The sequence below is a fragment of the Manis pentadactyla genome, chromosome X (genome assembly GCF_030020395.1).
Source record: "Manis pentadactyla isolate mManPen7 chromosome X, mManPen7.hap1, whole genome shotgun sequence".
NCBI classification, from domain to species: Eukaryota; Metazoa; Chordata; class Mammalia; order Pholidota; family Manidae; genus Manis; species Manis pentadactyla.
The window spans coordinates 147,186,769-147,205,912 of record NC_080038.1 but is presented as its reverse complement, the minus strand read 5'-3'; the positions used below and the strand labels follow the sequence as shown (position 1 = coordinate 147,205,912).

At 40.3% G+C, this 19,144-nt stretch overlaps 1 protein-coding gene across 3 annotated transcripts in view; it reads right to left on the bottom strand.

Moving 5' to 3' along the window:
- Positions 1-15,175, bottom strand: part of GAB3 (GRB2 associated binding protein 3) — an 80,038-nt gene extending 64,863 nt beyond the window's left edge. For all 3 annotated transcript variants that reach the window (XM_057495821.1, XM_036923541.2, XM_036923542.2), the window contains exon 1: positions 14,958-15,175. In XM_057495821.1, the coding sequence (XP_057351804.1) occupies positions 14,958-15,029 (72 nt within the window). In that variant the 5' untranslated portion in view covers positions 15,030-15,175. The remainder of the gene's footprint in view (positions 1-14,957) is intronic.
- Between the last annotated feature and the right edge of the window lie 3,969 nt (positions 15,176-19,144).

Genomic DNA, 19,144 nt, shown 5'->3' with positions numbered 1-19,144 from the left:
TCAACTATATGTCAATAAAATGGATCTGAAAAAAATCAGTTTAAAAACTTAAATATAAAAAATAAAACCATACACTGCTTTGGTTATGTAGCTGTATTCCTATTATGTTAATGTGTGCACGCAATTTAATTAGTAATTTAAAACCTATACATGCTTATGTTACACTACAAGAAGATATGTCAAAGAAATAATCAATCTTCCCACGTTTTCTTCCATCTGCTATTTCTATAGCTTCTCTTCTTCCTTCTTAATTACAACCCCTAAGTAGAATTCGTGCCTCATATCGAAATTACCGAGTATCATAATTCTTCCAAGTGGTAAAGATACCTCAAGACAAATGCTGGGCATAGAAGCCACAGGGCATAAATCTGCAAAAAAGTAAAAAGCTAACCTTTTCAAACAATATTGCTTCTCTCTCACTTACCAACTTTACATTTCCCCTGTACGGCTCCAGAAGATGACTGGTTAGCCAGAGACGGGTAAGATTCCTCAAGGGAGGAACAACCTAAGACAGGCACAGTCGCAGGGGGGCCATCAGGTGAGAAATTGGGGATCAACAGAGGTGAGGCTTAGAACCTCACCCCCCCTGTTTTGAGAGAAATCTTCTGCATCCATGGATGTTTTGTTGCCCTTGTCTAGCTTGGATTAATACTTAGTCTATACGCACACACCTGATCATCTACATTTGCCCTCTTACAGCACTAAACTATGTTTTCTACCTTTATCTTGCATCTACCTACCACTTCAGCATTTTATTTAAAAAAATAATAATAACAATAATAATAATAATAAGGGAGAAATGTGGGATTCACATGTAAATCAAGTATAAAAATCAAACGAATAATCATAATTGACCTGATTGTTTATAGTTCATAATGCGTAATCAAAACCGAAAGTTTCTGTGATGACTGCCCTTGCACTGTTCACCATGAAAGAACTTATTCACTATGTAAGAACTTGTTCACCATGTAAAAACTTGTTCGTTATGCTTCAGAAGATTGGAGACTGTTGAGAATTAGGCTTGGGGTTGATTAATGATTGTACATTGAGTCCCCTATACAGAATTTTATTGTTGCTAACAACCATATGATCAATAAATATGAGAGATGCCCTCTCAAAAAAAAATAAAACCATACAAGCACCAGAAGAAAGTACAGGTGGATTCCTATAAAACCAGGAAGTGCAAAAGACCTTCCTAATCTGTGTATCCAGAAGCTATAAAAGAAAATACTGACATATTTTACTAGATATAATTTTTTTGCATACAAATAACATAAGCAAAGTCAAAAAAAGATAAACTGGGTAAAAAAACAATTGCTCTCACAAAGGACTTATCACCTCATAGAAATTGAGACTAAAAAGAATAACAGTGGAAGAATAGCACACAGGTCATAGGAAAACAGATAAATGTTCCACCTCCCTCTGAATAAAAATACTGCAAATTGAAACTACACAGAAATATCACTTTTCATCTATCAGATGGCAAAAATCCCAAAGTTTGACAACACATTCTGTTGGCAAAGCACTATTTTACATCAGTATGGCCTGCTGGTAGAAATGCAAACATGATATAGCGACACAACAGAATTATTATACAGCTGTCAAAAATGATGAACATCTCTGGGCACTGATACAGAGAGGATTCTTGAATAATATTTTTTTAGAAACTTTTAAGATCTACCCTCTCAGCAACTTTCAAATACATAATTCAGTATTACTAACTATAGTCATGATGCTGTCCATTACACCCTCAGGACTTATTTTATAACTGGAAGTTTGTACCTTTTAAACAACCTTCACGGATTTTGCCCCCACCACCACCACCACCAACTCCCACCTCTGGCAATCACCAATCTCTTTGTATCTCTAACTCACGGCAGGGGGCGGTTGTTTGTTTTACATTCCACATATAAATGAGCTCAGATGTATTTGTCTACCTCTGACTGGCTTATTTCACTTAGCATAATACCCTCTAGGTCCATCCACGGTATCCCAAATGGCAGGATTTCCCTCTTTTTTATGGCTTTCACAGTATTCACACATTTATGTACATCACACTGTCTCTATCCATTCATCCATCGATGGGCACTTAGGTTGCTTCCATGTCTTGGCTATTGTAAATAATGCTACAAGAACATCAGGGTGTGATACCTTTTTGAATAAGTGTTTTCATTTCCTTTAGATAAATATTCAGAAGTGTAGTTGCTGGATCCCACGGTATTCTATTTTTAGTATTTAGAGGAACCTCCATACTGCTTTCCACAGTGGCTATACAGCTTACACGCCCACCAGCAGTGCATGGGGGCTCCCTTTTCCCCACGTCCTGGCCCACACTTGTCATTGCTTGTCTTGTCCATACTAGCCCTCTGACTGGTGGGAGGTGATAGCTCACTGTGGTTTTGATCTGCATTTCCCTGATGATTATTGATATGCTATATTTATTTACATGTTTCAAATTTTTTAAATTATTTATTTAATAACAGTTCTAAAACTGAGACAAAGGCTAAGAATTGACAAGAAAATCAAGTGAACAAGACTACCCAAAAGAGACCCAACTAAGGATTTAAGATGTAGGGTGCTGTTAAGATCATGTTATAGAAACAGAATATAAATTGCTTTTACATATGAAAGGATGCTCAACCTCACTACACAAGAAATTTAATTAGAACAAAATACCATTTATCAACTATTGACTTTGCAAAGATCAAAAACATTTGCAGGGTTGCAGAGGAACAAGGACTTTAATGCACAGGGAGTGGAAAATGGACAGACACTTCAGACAATTTGGTATCTATTGGCGTTTTACACTCACATGCACATACACTGTGACTCAGCAATTCCACTTCTAAGAATTGTTTACAAGCATAATTGCACATGACCACAAAGACGTATGTACAAAGATATTCACTGCAGCTTTGTTTATAGCAGCATGAAACTGGGAATGAGAAAAGGCCTATCATGACACTGTCATACAGTGAAAAATTATAATGCTGTTATAGATACTGAGAAACAAGGGCGGGTGGGGAGGGTGGGAGAAGGGGATTGAGAAGTATTATGTTTAGTACACTTGGTGTGTGGGGTCAAGGGGAAGACAGTGCAGCACAGAGAAGACAACTAGTGACTCTGGCATCTTACTACACTGATGGACAGTGACTGCACTGGGGTGTGGGGGGAACTTGATAATAAGGGTGAGTGTAGTAATCACATTGTTTTTCATGTGAAACATTCATAAGAGTGTATATCAATAATACCTTAATAAAAAAAAGATAATGAGAAACATTTATATGTGCTAATATGGAACAATCCCCAAAATACATGTTAAGAAAGGGGATTATAAAACAGTGAGTATAGTATTCTACCATTTATGCAAAAAATATGCTTGTATAGTATATCGGGAGGGAATATTAAGAAGCTGGTTTCAGTAAGTGCACCTGGAGAGAGAAACTGAGTGGCTGGGAGAAATGGGAAGGAGGGAAATTTACTTTTCACCGTTGTACTTCAATATGCTTTGATTTTGAATCATGTGTATATATTCCTTAAAAATACACTGTCTTAAGTAGTGACTGTGTGGCACCTTACTAAACTGATGGGCAGTGACTGCAATGGGGTATGGGGAGGACTTGATAATACGGGTGAATGTAGTAATCACATTGTTTTTCATGTGAAACCTTGACAAGAGTGTATATCAATGATACCTTAATTTTAAAAATTGTAAGAAAAAAATACACTGTCTCTGGCAACATATATACAAAATATGTATAGAGGAAGGACTACAACAAATAGTGCTGGATCAGTTAACTATTTGTAAAATAAAGTTATCCCCTCACCTTACACTAATAGAAATACCAACTGAACTAGAGAAATAAACATTAAAGAAAAAATGAAACCAGCCTTGGTAATGATGGCTGTGTAAATCTGAAACTTCCAACACATCTTCTACATATAGCTCAGAGGCTGAGATCACGTAAATGTCAAAAACTAAGAACAGAAATTAATAAATACCAAGAAATAAAATAGTAAGAGTTAATTAACTCAAACAAGAACTAGAAGGGGTTACCATTTCTGCCTAGAATGTAGAAAGTTGCAAAGAATATCCCTTCTACCCTGACAAGAAAAATCAGACAAAACCCATAATTTTCTTTTTCCTGTGTGCATCATGGAACTGAGCTCACAAGACACAAGGTACCAGAGTAGATGGGACTCATGGTGGTGGTGATCCTATGTATAGAGATTTCTAGTTGCTATGAGAGCTATGCACAGAAGACAAACTAGCCAACCGAGGTCCCAGCCTTCCTCTTCCCCATAACAAGAAATAAGCTCCTATAATTGAAACAGGTACTTGTCAACAGGATCCTCATTTCAGTGTAAGAAATTCACTATTCAAACTGAAACAAAATTTCTCACTCTCCGCACTCATGACAGTTTGGGCCAGATGACTCTGATGTGGGGGCCGCCCTGTGCACTGCAGGATCTTCAGCAGCATCCCTGGGCTCTACTCTCTAGATGCCAGAAGCATCCTCCCCACTAGCTGTCACAGCAAAAATGTCTCCAGATATTGCCAAATGTCTCCTGGGGATAAAGTGGGCATACTTATATATATTTTCTAAATTGTGTTTACTATCTGAGATGCAAATTTAACCACTTTTACTTTTTGCTAAATATCACATCCCTACCTTGAAGATTAAGTCTCACCCCCACTGAGAATCACTGGTCTAGACCCTTAGACACAACCATGAGCAGACAACCAAGAATCATCAAGCATTTGAAGAATACAAAAGCAAATTCAAAAAAGCTCCTCTTCAAATACAGCAAATCTATTCCTTCTGCCTCAGGGCCTTTACACTTTCTGTTCCCTCTTTCTAGAACCCTGTTCCCCTAAATATCTGTATAGATGTGAGGGAGCACACCAGGATATGATACATATGCTAGGGAAAGTTCTCACAAGAGGTTTCATTTCCAGAAAAGATGGGCAGGCTGATGTGAAAAGGAAGCAGGTTTTAGAAATTAAAAGGATGACTACCAATCAACAAGCTGAACAGCACTTTACAAAGTCAGTGAGCTGAAAGCTTCACCTGAGAAAGTCTCTCCAAACACTGACCAAAAGGACAGAATGATAATATATATAAAGAAAAGATGGGAAATACTGGAGAATAGATCCAGACTATTCCAGTTGTTTATTATCTACTGTTTCTCAACCCCAAGACCACCCCTCTACACTCTCTTCCGATTCTGAGACTGGGACTCTACCAACCACATTTCTCAAACCCTGTTGCTGGCTTTCTTCCTGTTGGGTTCTGCTAATGGGAAACACTGGCAAAAAATGGCAAGGCAGGAAGAAGGGAGAAGGGACTCTCAGCATCCCTCCAGTGGCAGGAGACAGCACCAGCTCCAGCTTCCAGCTTCATCAGGTTGCCTCAAACGTACCAGCACTAACTTCATAGTACCTTCTCCATCAGAAGCAACAGATGAATGGCTACAGGTACCCCTCCTCCAACCTCCTAGTTTCTAGTCATGCCAACCTTCACTTTTATGCCTGAGTTCTTGTAATAGTAGCTGATCTCTGTAGTTATTCATATCTGAATGCCCCCTTTTGCTCTTTCAGTCTTCTTATACATGTAAACCACACCCTATATTGAATCATCTCTGTCAAATACCTACTGTGGCTTCTGTTGTCCTGTCTAGAACCTGACTGATACAGTGTTTGGTGCCAGAAATAGTCCTAGAAAATAAACCCTCACAATGACCCTGAATATCAGAAAAATCAAATTTAGAGCAAAGAAGAGTGCTAGGAATAAATAAGGTCATTTCATGATAGAGGGGTTAATTCATCAAGATAAAATAACAACCCTAAATGTGTACAACTCAACAGAGCTTCAAAAAATACGAGTCAAAAACTGAGAAAATACCAAGGAGAAATAGACAAATCCACAATTAGAGTCATAATTTCAATACCCTTCTTTCATTAATTGGTAAAACATAAAGACAGAACATCAACAAGGATAGAGAAATGAACAACATGGTCAACCAACTTGACCTAATTGATATTTATAAAGTGCTCCACCCAACAACAACAAAATGCACCTTCAAGTGCACACAGAACATTTACCAAGATAAACCACATGCTAGGTCAAGTGTGAACAAATTTACAAGAACTGAAATCATGCAAAGTATATTGTCTAACCACAATGAAGTTAGAATTCAAAAATGGAAATATATTTGGACATTAAACAACACACTTCCATTAAATTAAATATATTCAGACATTAAATAAAACATGGGTCACAGAAGAAATAACAAGGGAAATTAGAAGATACCTTGAAGTGAACAGAAATGAAAACAGAATGTAACAGAATTTGTGTAGTGCCACTAAAGCAGTGCCAATGCTACTTGCATGAGTGTATATGTGTCTGTCTGTGTGTGCCCCAACAAAGCTGTCTTTAAAAACCATTAGAATGTGTGAAAATGTGTTCTAAGGATGTTGGGCCAAGGAAGACAGAATAAAATACTGGATCAAGCTAAATATACTGATATGGGTGCACTCACCAGAAATTCTACATTTAATGTGTTAGCTCAAGCATTTAGAGTGTTCTAAGTTTACCCGACTGAAACATGGACTAAACATAGTTACACTTAGTGAGGTTGAGATATCAGAATTTCCTTGTCGTTATGTAGAAGGACAAATACAAAGGCATAGAAAGACAGAAAAGTCTAGTGGAGTTCCCATGTGTGACTCTTCACTTACCCATCTCCATTAGATCTCCTGAAAGAGTATTTTAGGGAGGCTAGTTGATAAATGCAGTTTTAACTTAACTCCATCACAGAGTGGGCCCAGTAGGTCTATGGCCATTTATCCAGTTCTTGAATGTGTAATTGGGACAGACATCCCTGGCAACCAATCAAACCCCCGCATGAGCGTTCTGGTCCAGAGTGATGAATGTGATGGTAGGAACAGCCAAAGTAACTGGAACACCCCACACTCATGACCGTTACAGTAATTCAAAAGCAATACTGCACACATAGGGGAATTACAGAGATTAGCCACCATCAAAGACTTGAAAGATGCAGTGGCAGTGATTCCAACCACATCCCCATTTAACATGCCTGTTTGGCTGCTGCATAAGGTAGATGGATCTTAGAGAATGTATTATCAGAAATTTAATTCAATGCTGATACCAATTACAGCTGCTCTTCGAGACAGTCTCTTCACTAGATTAAATCAACACAGCCCTGGCATCTGGTATTCAGCTATTGATCTGGCAGATGCTTTTAACTCTCTGTCAACTTGCAAGTATCAGCAGAAACAACCAGTACATCTTTACGATCTTGCCTCACAGCTATGAAAGGTTTGCTGCTCTCTGCCACAATGCAGACCACAGAGAAAATGATTGCCTTAATGTCTCACAGAACATCACAATGGCCCACTAAATTAATGACATCGTGCTGATTAGACCTGTTGAGTACAAAGTAAAGAATATCTTTGTTTAGTAAGACAATGCACACCATAAAGTATGAAGCTCTTTCTACAAGTTTCAGGAGCCTGGCCCATAAATAAAGTTTCTAGGGCACAATGATTTGAAGCATGCTATTCCCTCCAATGTGGAAGAGAAGTTGCTGCACTTTTCATCAGTAGACAAGGACAGTAAGACAGTTATAAATATACTCCACATGCTCAAGTAGGTAGAGGAAAACATCAGCATATTAAAGAGAGACACAAAAGAAAACAAAGACACAAACTCAACTTCTAAAGATGAAAAATATATTGGATGGAATTAACAGCAGATTAGACATGGAATAAAAAAATCACTGAACTTGAAAGACCAAGCAACAGACCACCCACAACAACAGAGAAAAAAATACTGAAGAATAAGAAAAGTGCAGCATCAATGAGCTGTGGGACAATTTCAAGCAGCAACTATTCACATAGAAATAAAATGCATGACAACAGTAGCACAAAGTTTGACAGATGGTATATGGTAAGTTTCTTCTTCCATACAGGAAATGATATATTAGTTTAAGGTAGACTGTGACCAGTTAGAGATATACACTAAACCCCTAAAGCAACCACTGTTAAAAAACACAGACGCATAGCCAACAAAGAAGATAAAAATGGAATTTTGTAAAAAATTAATTAATCCGAAACAGGGTAAATAAGAAAAGAAATGAAAAAAAGAATAAATGAGACAATTAGCAAGACGGTAGACTGAAAATACAAAATCTAAAGTTCAACGTCATGCAGACACTAGAAAGCAGCTCTGGCAAGCAGCTTCGGCCCTAAATAGAAGTTATCACTAGAAGAATCTGAAGACAGAAGACAGACAGAGGAGAGACATCTTTAAGGTGTTGAAAGAAAAAAAATCGTGAACCCAGAATTTCAGTGAAAATATTTTTCAAAAAAAAAATATTTTTCAAACATGAGGGAGAATAAACATCTCAGACAAACGCAACTGAGAGAATCCAACAGCAGATATAAACTACATAAAATGTTAAAGGAAGATCTTTAGGCAGAAGGAATATGACACCAGACAGAAACTTGAATCACCACAGAGAAATGAAGAGTGCTAAACAGATGTGGAATAAATAAAGGCAAACAAACTTGAATTTTTCTCCTTTGTTTTAACTGCTTGAAAAGATAACTGGTTGTCGACTGTGAAGGGGTATGTGTGGGGGACTTGGTGAAGGGGGGAGCCTAGTAAACATAATGTTCTTCATGTAATTGTAGATTAATGATACCAAAATAAAAAAATAAAAATAAAATAATTAAAAAAAATAACTGGTTGTCTAAATTTATTAACAACATATCATGTATTTACAGCTTATGTCAGAATAAAATGCAATGACAACAACAGCACAGAGAATGTAAGTACAGAATTGTGAATATACTGCTATAAGGCTCATGAAGTGGTATATTATTTATTTAAAGGAGAACTAATTAATTAAAGATGTATATTTTATACCCTAGGGCAACTACTAAAATTTAAAAAGTTATTATTTTTAATTAATTAATTTTGTTTTATTTATTTATTTTTTATTTGTTTGGTATCATTAATATACACTTACATGAGCAACACTGTGGTTACTAGATTCCCCCCATTATCAAGTCCCCACCACATACCCCATTATAGTCACCGTACATCAGCGTAGTAAGATGCTATAGAATCACTTTTTGTCTTCTCTGTTATACTGCCTTCCCCGTGCTCCCCCCCACATTATGTGTGCTAATCATAATGCCCCTAAAAAGTTATTATTGATAAGTTAATAGTGGGGATAAAATGGAATAAAAAAGGTTCAATTAACCCAAGGGAAGGCAGAAACAGAAGACAGAAGAAACAAAGAATAGATAGGACAAACAGAAAACAGCAAGCAATACTGTAGACTTTAATCCAAACATTTTAGTGACCACATTTTATGTGAATGAACTACATATAACAATTAAAGAGCACAGGACTGCATAAAAAAGCAAGACCCAACTATCTGGTGCATATAAGAAATTCATGTTAAATATAGACACAGACAGGTTAGAAGTAAAGAAAAGAATGGAAAAAGATCCCATGCAAACACATGTCCAAAAAAACCTGGGATAGTTATATAAGAAAAAGTAGACTTCAGAACAAGGAATAGCATCAGGAATAAAGAGAAACATTAAATAATGAAAAATGAGTCAATTCTCCAAGAAAACATAATTCTAAATGCATCCAATTAACAGTAGAGCATCAAAATACACAAAGCAAAAAGAAATAGAACCAAAAGGAGAAACAGACAAATTCAGTTACAGACGGAAACTTTCACACTCCTCTCTCAATAATTAATAGTAAAAGTAAGCAGAAAAATAGTAAGGATATAAAAGAACTGAAGAACACTATCAACTAACATGACCTAATTTGCATTTACAGAAAACTCTACCCAACAAGAAAAGAAGACATGTTTTTTTTTCAAGTGCAGATGTAATATTCACCAAATGAAACTACTTTGTGGGCCATAATATAAACTTAACAAATTTTAAAGAACAGAACTCATACAGAGTTTGCTGTTAGATCATAATGGAATTTAACTAGAAAAATACAGAATGGTATCTAGAAAATTCTCCACTATTTGGAAAAACTTCTAAACAATCCTTGGATCAAAGAAGGAATCTCAGTGGGATATTAAGGAATATTTTGAAATGAATGAAAGTGAAACACAGCATATCAAGCTTTGTGGCATGCACCTAAAGCAATGCTTAGAGGGAAGTTTACAACATTAAATGCTTATATTAGAAAATATTAAGATCTCAAGTAAGTAATTAAGCTTCTGCCTTAAGAAACTAGATAAAGAAGAAATAAAACTAAAACCAAAGCAATCAGAGGAAAATAAATAGTAAAGATAAGAGGATAAATCAATGAAATTGACAGCAAAAAAACAATAGAGAAGACCAACGACACCAAAGGCATGCTCATAGAAAATATCAGTAAAACTGATAATACTCTAGCCCGTCTAATCAGGAAAAAATAGAGATAAAATAAATTACAAAATCATAAATGAAAAAGGATTATGACTACAGATTCTACAGACATTAAAAGGATAATAGGAATATAATGAACAAATTTATGGCAATAAATTCAAGAACTTGGATGAAATAGAGAAGAGAAAATCCTTGAAAAACATCAACTACCAAAGTTCATTCAAGAAGACGTGCATAACCTGAATAGCCCTATTTCTGTTAAAGAAATAGAATTTGTACTTAACCATCCCACAGAAAGTCCAGGACCAGATGGCTTCAACAGTGAATTTTGCCAAACATTTAGGGAAGAAGGAATACCAGTTCTATAGTATATCTTTCAGAAAATAGAAGAGGGGGGAACACTTCCTAATTCATTTTATGAGGCTAGCATTATGTTAATATCAAAACCAGACAAAGACAACAGTACAAAAAAGGAAAATCATAGACCAATATCACTCACGGACAAGGACACAAATATCCTTAGCAAGATATTAGCAAATTAAATCCAGCAATATATGAAAAGGATGAAATATCACAACCAAGTGAAGTTTATGCCAGGAGTTCAAGGCTGGCTTAACATGCAAAAATCAATCAGAATAATTTACCAGAGTCACAGACAAAAAAAAGAAAAAGCATACTATTACTTTTATAGATTCAGGAAAGGCATTTAACAAAATCCAGTTCACAAAAAAAAAAATCTCAGCAAAGTAGCAATACAAGGGTACTTCCTTGACTTGATAAAAGGCACTGTCACAAAAAGCCTACAGCTAACATACTTAAAAGGTGAAAGACGAAATGTTTTTCCCCTAGTATCAGGAAAAAGTCTAGGACGTCTGCTCTCATCATTTCTATGTAACATTGATAGAACAGCCGGTTCTAACTAGAAACAAGACTACTAGAACAAATAAGTGAGTTTAGCAAGATTGCAGGATGCAAGGTTAATGTGCAAAAGTCAATTGACAAACTAATTCTAAAACTGATATGGATAGGCAAAGGACCTAGAATAGCCTGAAAAGAAACAACTCTGAAAAGAAAAACAAATTTGGAGGCTAAAACTGCCTAATTTCAAGAATTGTTGTAAAGCTATTGCTATCAAAACAGCATGCTATTAGCATAAAGATAAACAAGTATCAATGGAAGAGACTAGAGAACACAGAAATAGACCTATATAAATATGACCAATCGATTTTTAACAAAGTTGCAAAAGTAATTCAGTAAGGACAATCTATGGTACTGGAACAAATGGAATCAGTTTGCAAGACAATGAACCACAGCATAACCTCACACCTTTTACAAAATTTAACTCAAATAGATCACTGATCTAAATATAAAATGTAAAACTATAAAACCTTTAGAAAAAAAAACAGGAGAGAAAATCTTCAAGATTGAGGGTTAGGTGAAGAGTTCTTAGATTTGATACTAAAAGCATGATCCATAAAAGAAAAATTGATGAATTGGATTTAATCAAAACATTAAAATTTTTGTTCCACAAATGATACTGTAAAAGAGAATGAAAAGTCAAACTATAGACTAGTAGAAAACATTTGCAAATTATATATTCAACTTGCATCCAAAGATGAAAACAGTACATTTTGAAGACTAAATGAACAAGTCAAGTCCTTAGTTTAGTGCCTGGCACATACAACCATTCAATAAATGTGAATTATTATTTATAATTTTATTATTACTGCTGTTACAGCATTCTTTAAAACAGAGAAAATAAAAGCAACACAAATGCTCAACAAAGAAATTGTTAAAGTGTTACATCTGTTACAAGGAATATTAGGCAATGGCTTAAAAGAATGAAGTCTGTATATACTAACCTGGAAAGATGTCCAGGATTGTTACAAATCCTGTTTTTTATTTTAGTTTTTGAAAGCAAATCACAGGACAATTTGTACAGTATGTTCTCATTTGTGCAAAAACACAACTTTATCTTCAGTAGAAATTTTTCTAGAATGATACTCACCAAAATGGTAACAACAGTTATCTGTAGGAAGGGAAGTGCAGGGAGGAGGGGTACACAGAAAGGGTTAGATGTGGAGGAGAGTTAAAGGGGGCCTTTCACTTTTTATTCTATTCATTCCTAGATCATTTCATTTTTTACCAGAATATATCCTTATATTATTTGTGAAACAACAATTACAAAAGAAAGCAATCAACTATCTTTTAAAAGAGCAATGATAAAAATAACTTTCTTCTTGCCTTGGCTCATGGACTCAGGAGGATGAAGTACAAGCTTACCTTGGACTGAAATATTTACCCTAAAACCAGATTCAGCTTCCATTTGTAATCTAACAACAAACAATGGAGTGTTGCTAGTTGGCCTGGCAGTGCTAACAAATGACTACTGCCCTGTAACATCTCACACTACAAACGTTAGACCATGGACTTCTAAAGGACAGGCATTAAGTCTTGTCTGTCTATCTAGCCCCGTGACTCAAAGCCTGGGTCAGAATTGGCGCTCAATTTAAAGGGCAGAAGGAAAAACTTCCTGCCAAGAACTGTGTTTAAGGTGATTAATAGCCAGGTCTGTGCCCCATTGAACTGACATGTGGTTGCCATCTAGTGGCACCAAAGGATTCCTGCAGAACTTAGAAATGAGAAGAAACGGTTTTTGTCATGTGTTTCAGCAACACCTTTCAACAAGAGCATTGACTGTCTAAATGACTATGACCCTCAGAAAAAGTTCCCAACCAACCATGGACCAAAAGTTCAAGGTTTATGTCTTGGAGTGTTGGCAAGATGACATCTAGGTACTCTCGTCTCTTCAACTGCTGTCATCACCACTGTACCACTGCACGTCCTACACACGTGTTAGTGCAAAGTTCACACTTGCCAGACTTTCCTGTCACCAAAAAAGAATGAACCATGTATGGTAATAGGTATATAACACCCATGACTTTTCAAGGTTGATGAAGTGCTAAAAACTTTACTAAACCAGTGTGGTCGGAACAAGAAACAAAACAGGATTGGGAAAAAAATCTGCCACAAACTTTGCCCTCCAGATGCACCATCTTTCTGAGTTATCTACTGAAAAGTGAGTGCCACTCTGCAAATATCTGGTGAACCCTGAAAATGTCTCACATTCCACAGGGCAACAAGGAAAGCCACTTTGCACTGTCCTTGCAAGTACCCCTGTGCAACAAACCCTTACCCACCCGTGCAGATCATGGCGAGTGGGTTTTTTTCCCTCACCTCCTTTGAGTATCAAGACGTCTTCAAAGCACTTCATTGTACCTTGTGTTTACAGACTTAGGGACTCAAAAAGAATGATGAAGGGACACACTGGCAGTTACTCTGAAAATTGTCACTATGTATAGACCTCTGACACCTCCATGGTAAGTAGCATAATGTGCATGTAAAATTTTGCTCACCAGAAAAAACAAAAATCTTCCCAGAGAGTCCTATGAGAGTGATCCTGCGTAGTCCAGAGTACATGGGGAAAGGGGCCCCGAGTATCTGTATGGTCAGGAAAAGCTCCTGTCCCATCATGTGAAAGTATTTACACATTGTGGAAGTAAAGTCTTCTTACTATCCCACCTTCTCCACTTTCACGCAGAATGTGCCTCATAAATGTGGGAACAGAAACAGTGGTGAACTTTGGCCTAGAGGTGCACAGCAGTTTGGGAGCATGCTCTCCCCAAGAGCACCGCCCTTTGGGGGTGGGCTGTTCTGTAGAAGGGCCCACGTGGGTGCCTTTCTTTTCCTACCCTTGTGCTCAGCGTTTGCCGAAAAAACAGGAATTAAGAACAACGTGGATCCATCAAGCTACTCCCAGCCTAAAAAAATCAAGCCCTACTATCTATTTATATGCAACTAACTCCCTGAGGGCTGGAGTGACTCTTCTTAATGTCTGCGGAACTCTCTGTAACAATCAGGTCTTTGGGCGGAATGTTTTAAGACCCGATCCTGAGGGGACTGATGGAGCTCAGAAACATTTGAGCTGTCGGTAGTACATTTCCCAGGGTAATGGGTCGTGCAGGCAGATGTGCGCTTCCCAGCGTCCCTTAGTTCACACTGGCACAAGTCCTTCGTTCCTGATGGTGTCGGCATAAGGTAAAAGCTGAGAAGCGACACCAGGAGAAACAAGGTGCAGTCTGTGGAAGGCTCCAGACTGCACTGTCCAAGGACAGGCACACGAGAGAGTACTCCTGGCGGACCCAGGGCAGTGCTGGAGCCTCCCTGCCCGCCTGGTCCGGGAAGGCCCCGTCCCGCAGCCCCCTGCCCTCTCCCCTGCGCTGCCCTGCCCTGCCCTCCTCGCCAGGCACGGGGCTCTGGGCCAGCCCCGCTTTCGCCACGTCTCCCTGGCCGCTCTTGCACCTCGAGGGCCAGCGGCGGGGCAGGGCCCCCGGGTCCCGCCCGGCTGCTGCGCGCAGCGGCGAGCGGTCTCGACGGGGCGACTTCGTCCTGGCTGTCAACCCCGCCGGCAGCCAAGTCTCCGGCGCGCGAGTCCCCGAGGGGCGCAGGCGGTACTCACGTAACGCTGCAGCTTCCTCTCGGGGGGCGACTTGACGAGCCAGCCTGTGCACACCGCGTCGCCCGCGCTCATGGTCGCGCCGCCACCGCCGCTTCCTCCAGCTGGGCCGGCCGAGGCAGGAGGAAGTCGGGCCGGGGATGCCGGCGGGGCGGGCCCAGCACCGCCCGCCCAGCGCCGCCCCGAGCGGCCGCGCGACCCCCGCCTCCGGCCGCCGCGGCCCCCTGGGAGGACGGGCGCCACTGCCCGCGGCTGAGCCGGCGCGAGAGGCGGGCGGCGGGGCCCGGGAAGCCCCTTCGAGTCAGAGCAGCAGGGCTGCTCCCCGGCCTCCGAGCCCCCGCAGCCCAGCCGAGGCCCCGCACCTGCGAGCGGGACAGCGGGGAGGAGGCGGGGCAGCTCCCTCGGACTTGGCAGCCGCACTCAGCCGCCGGCGGAGGAAGGGCGCTCTCGGCCCCTCCCCCAAGACCATTGTCTCCGGCGATAAGCGCGGCTGCAAAACTGTTGGAACGTCCTCCGGAACCCGAACCGGCCGAATTTGAAAGGTGGAGACGTACACATGCTGTGGGCGTTCTCCTGGACGCTGAGGTCTTAAAAGACGGGTCTCACACTCAGTTGCAGGACCGCGTGCAATAACGAGGCACGCCGGACGTCCGCTGAGCTCCCCTTCAGTGCCCCTTATTATACTAAGCACTTGCCTGGCGTGATCTCACGGGATCCGCACAAACCCCCCTCTCAAAAAGGGCCTTATCACTAGCTCAGGCACCTGAGTAAAACTTTCAGAAACGGGAACCACACAGCTAGGGAATCAGCAGACAGGGGCCAGGACGCTCTGCGCCATCTTTCGAAGCCCCACCCTCTGCCCTTTGCGAACACACTCTGAACACAGGAAAGCACTGATGTATAAAGTTAGGGGCAGCACCAAGGATGCTAATCCGTGGGAGGCTTGCTGCTCTCTGGTCAACTCTCGGTGTGATGTCTCTCACTGGGAATTTCCACTTGGAAGAAACAAATGTCGCATCATTTCTGTGACGGGCAAAGAGACTTGTCAGCCAGCTTGCTACCTTACATCCAAAATTTCCACGGAAATGACTCTTTTGTATGACAGGGTTCATTTGTTGTCCAACTAACCCAACCTAATTTGCATCCAGAAATCTAGATTTCAGGGGCAATGTGAAATATCTTGTTTAACATTCCCACCTTTCCAAATACAATGAACTACAAGTTGAGAGAGACACCACATATCCAGCACAGTACACCCCTCTACCTGTTCAATATCCACACACAGCCTGTGCACAAAAGAAACTTACTATAGCAGTAACAGCTTCTTCCCACCACAAGAAAGCTGCTCTCCCTCCTACAAACTGAAAAGTATTCCTTAAAACGGGAGACCAAAAGTTGCACCACTCATTTGAGCCATCTCTAGGGGATAGTCACTCCTCTTCTAATTCAGACACCACCCCAGCTCAACATCCTCTAACCTAAAGAAAAACATTATAAAGCTAACCTCTTTCAGCCTTTATTTGACATGTATAAAATATAGAGAAAAGACAGAGATTAAAGATGGCGGGCGGCATGAGAGATGAGACAGAGACCTCCTCGTAAAACCACATATAATATGAAAATATAATTAATATGACTAATTCTGAAAGAGCAACAGGAAAGAAGGCAGACCCAGACTGCATACACCTGGAGAAAAGAGCAGACCTCATGAAACAGGGTAACATACCAAAGCCATGATGCAGCGGGACCCAAGCCCTTCCCCCACCCCGGCTGACCAGCAGAAGAGAAACGGAACAGGGAGGGAGTGGAAGGCTGGGACTGCTGAAAACCTAGCCCTGGAGATCTGCTCTGGGAGCATGAACCTACATTGTATGGTGCTCTGGTGATTAGTGGGGTTGGAAAGCTAAGACAGGCAGAATACCTGGAGAGACTGAGATTCCAGCTGCTTGTGGAAAAGAGGGATCCATATCCGGCTGCTCTGCGTGGGCAGTCTGAGAGACTTCCTAACAGCTAGAGGGCTGCTAAAGGGGCAAGGATTGCACAGAGCTTACTGCACAGGAGAAAGGACAGGTAGACCAAATTGGGTGCACACTGCCCAGCAGGTTGGGAGCTTAAACTATCTTGAGGCACTCCATCCCCCTGGTTGCCTATGCAGCTCCAAGGCCCCCCACCGTGATATGCAGCCTGATGTGCCTTCCTCCCAGCCAGCCCACACCTGGCTCACAAACCGGCAAACCCTGCCCTGGCATCAGGCCAGCCACAGGGAAGCCCCGCCTACAGCAGCTACAGACACAAAGCATAGAGGCTTACACCTGTGTGTTTGGCCCACTGGTTCTGGCAGTGGAGACAGGCATAGCAGCCAGGAAGCAGGAAAAAGCTCTTGCCTCCCCCCAGGCACCAGCACCACTTCCCTGCAACCCTGACATCACTCCAGGGGCTCAGCAGCTCCAAAGAGTAGAGCTTCTGGGCACTAGAGAGCGCCACATACAAATATGAAACGTCAAAGGAACATGGTTCAAACCAAAATCTTAACAACACCAGAAAAAGGCTCGAGTGAGACTGAACTAATCAATCTTCCTGAAAGAGATCTCAAAATAAAAGTCATAAACATGCTCCTGGAGGTACAGAAAAATATTCAAGAACTCAGGAATGAATTTACAACAGAGATCCAATCATTGAGAAACACAATGGAGGGTATTAAAAGCAGATTGGACACAGTGGAGGAGATGATAAATTAAATAGAAACCAGAGAAGAGGAATAAAAAAAAGCTGAGGCACAGAGAGAAAAAAGGACCTCTAAGAATGAAACAATACTGAGAGAATTGTGTGACAAATCCAAATGGAACAATATTTGCATTATAGGGTGACGGTGCCTGCCGTCGAAGTCGAACAGTCCCGAAGGGGAGGCGCGGAGCTGAATAAATGTACAAATCACTCTGAGAGGACGCCCAGTCAAGCTGGAACATAACGAATAGCTTTTATTCTCCTCTTTTTATACACACTCAGGAAGGGCAGGTTAACCAGGGATCAAGAAGCATGTGCCTGAGTATTGACATACTTTTTTGCAAAACAAGCATATTCTGTCCTCAGGATAGATCCTATCTCAGCACACTCAGACTCAACAACTGGGACTTGTTATTTTTCTTAGTGAATTCTCTTATCCCTTGACCGTTCTTTCACCCCAGTCCCTCAGCTGTCCTCTCCCAGTTCCCTTTAGGTTTCAACTGTCCCCAATAATAGGGGTTCCAGAAGAAGAAGAAGAGAGAAAAAGGAATAGAAAGTGTCACTGAGGAGGTAATTGCTGAAAACTTCCCCAGTCTGGGGAAGGAGATAGTCTCTCAGGCCATGGAGGTGCATACATCTCCCAACACAAGGGACCCAAGGAGGACAACACCAAGACATATAATAATTATAATGGTAAAGTTCAAGGATAAGGACAGACTATTAAAAGCAGCCAGGGAGAGAAAAAAGATCACATACAAAGGAAAACCCATCAGGCTATCATCATACTTCTCAGCAGAAAAACCTTACAGGCCAGAAGGTAGTGGCATGATATATTTAATGCAATGAAGCAGAACAGCCTCTAACCAAGAAAACTCTACCTGGCAATGTTATCATTTAAATTTAAAGGATGGATTAAACAATTTCCAGATAGGAAAAAACTGAGAGAATTTACCTCCCACAAACCATCTCTACAGTGTATTTTGGAGGAACTGCTATAGATGGAAGTATTCCTAAGGCTAAATGGCTATCAACAGAGGAAATAAACCACAGTAAATAAAGAAGAAAAATTAATTACTAAGCAGATACAAAATCAAATCAACCACCCCCAAAGTCACTCAAGAGATAGATAGAGTACAGAATATGATACCTAGTTTATACAGAATGAAGGAGGGAAAAAAAGAACCATTAGATTGTGTTTATAATAGCATACTAAGTGAGTGAAGTTAATGCTCTTAGACAGTAAGGAAGTTACCTTTGAACCTTTGGTAACCATGAATCTAAAACGTGCAATGGAAATAAGTACATACCTATTGATAATCACCTTAAATGTAAATGGTCTGAATGCATCAATCAAAAGACATAGAGTTACTGAATGGACACACAAAAAAAGACCCAACCATATACTGCCCACAAGAGACTCACTTCAAACCCAAAGAAATACACAGACTAAAAGGGAAGGGATAGAA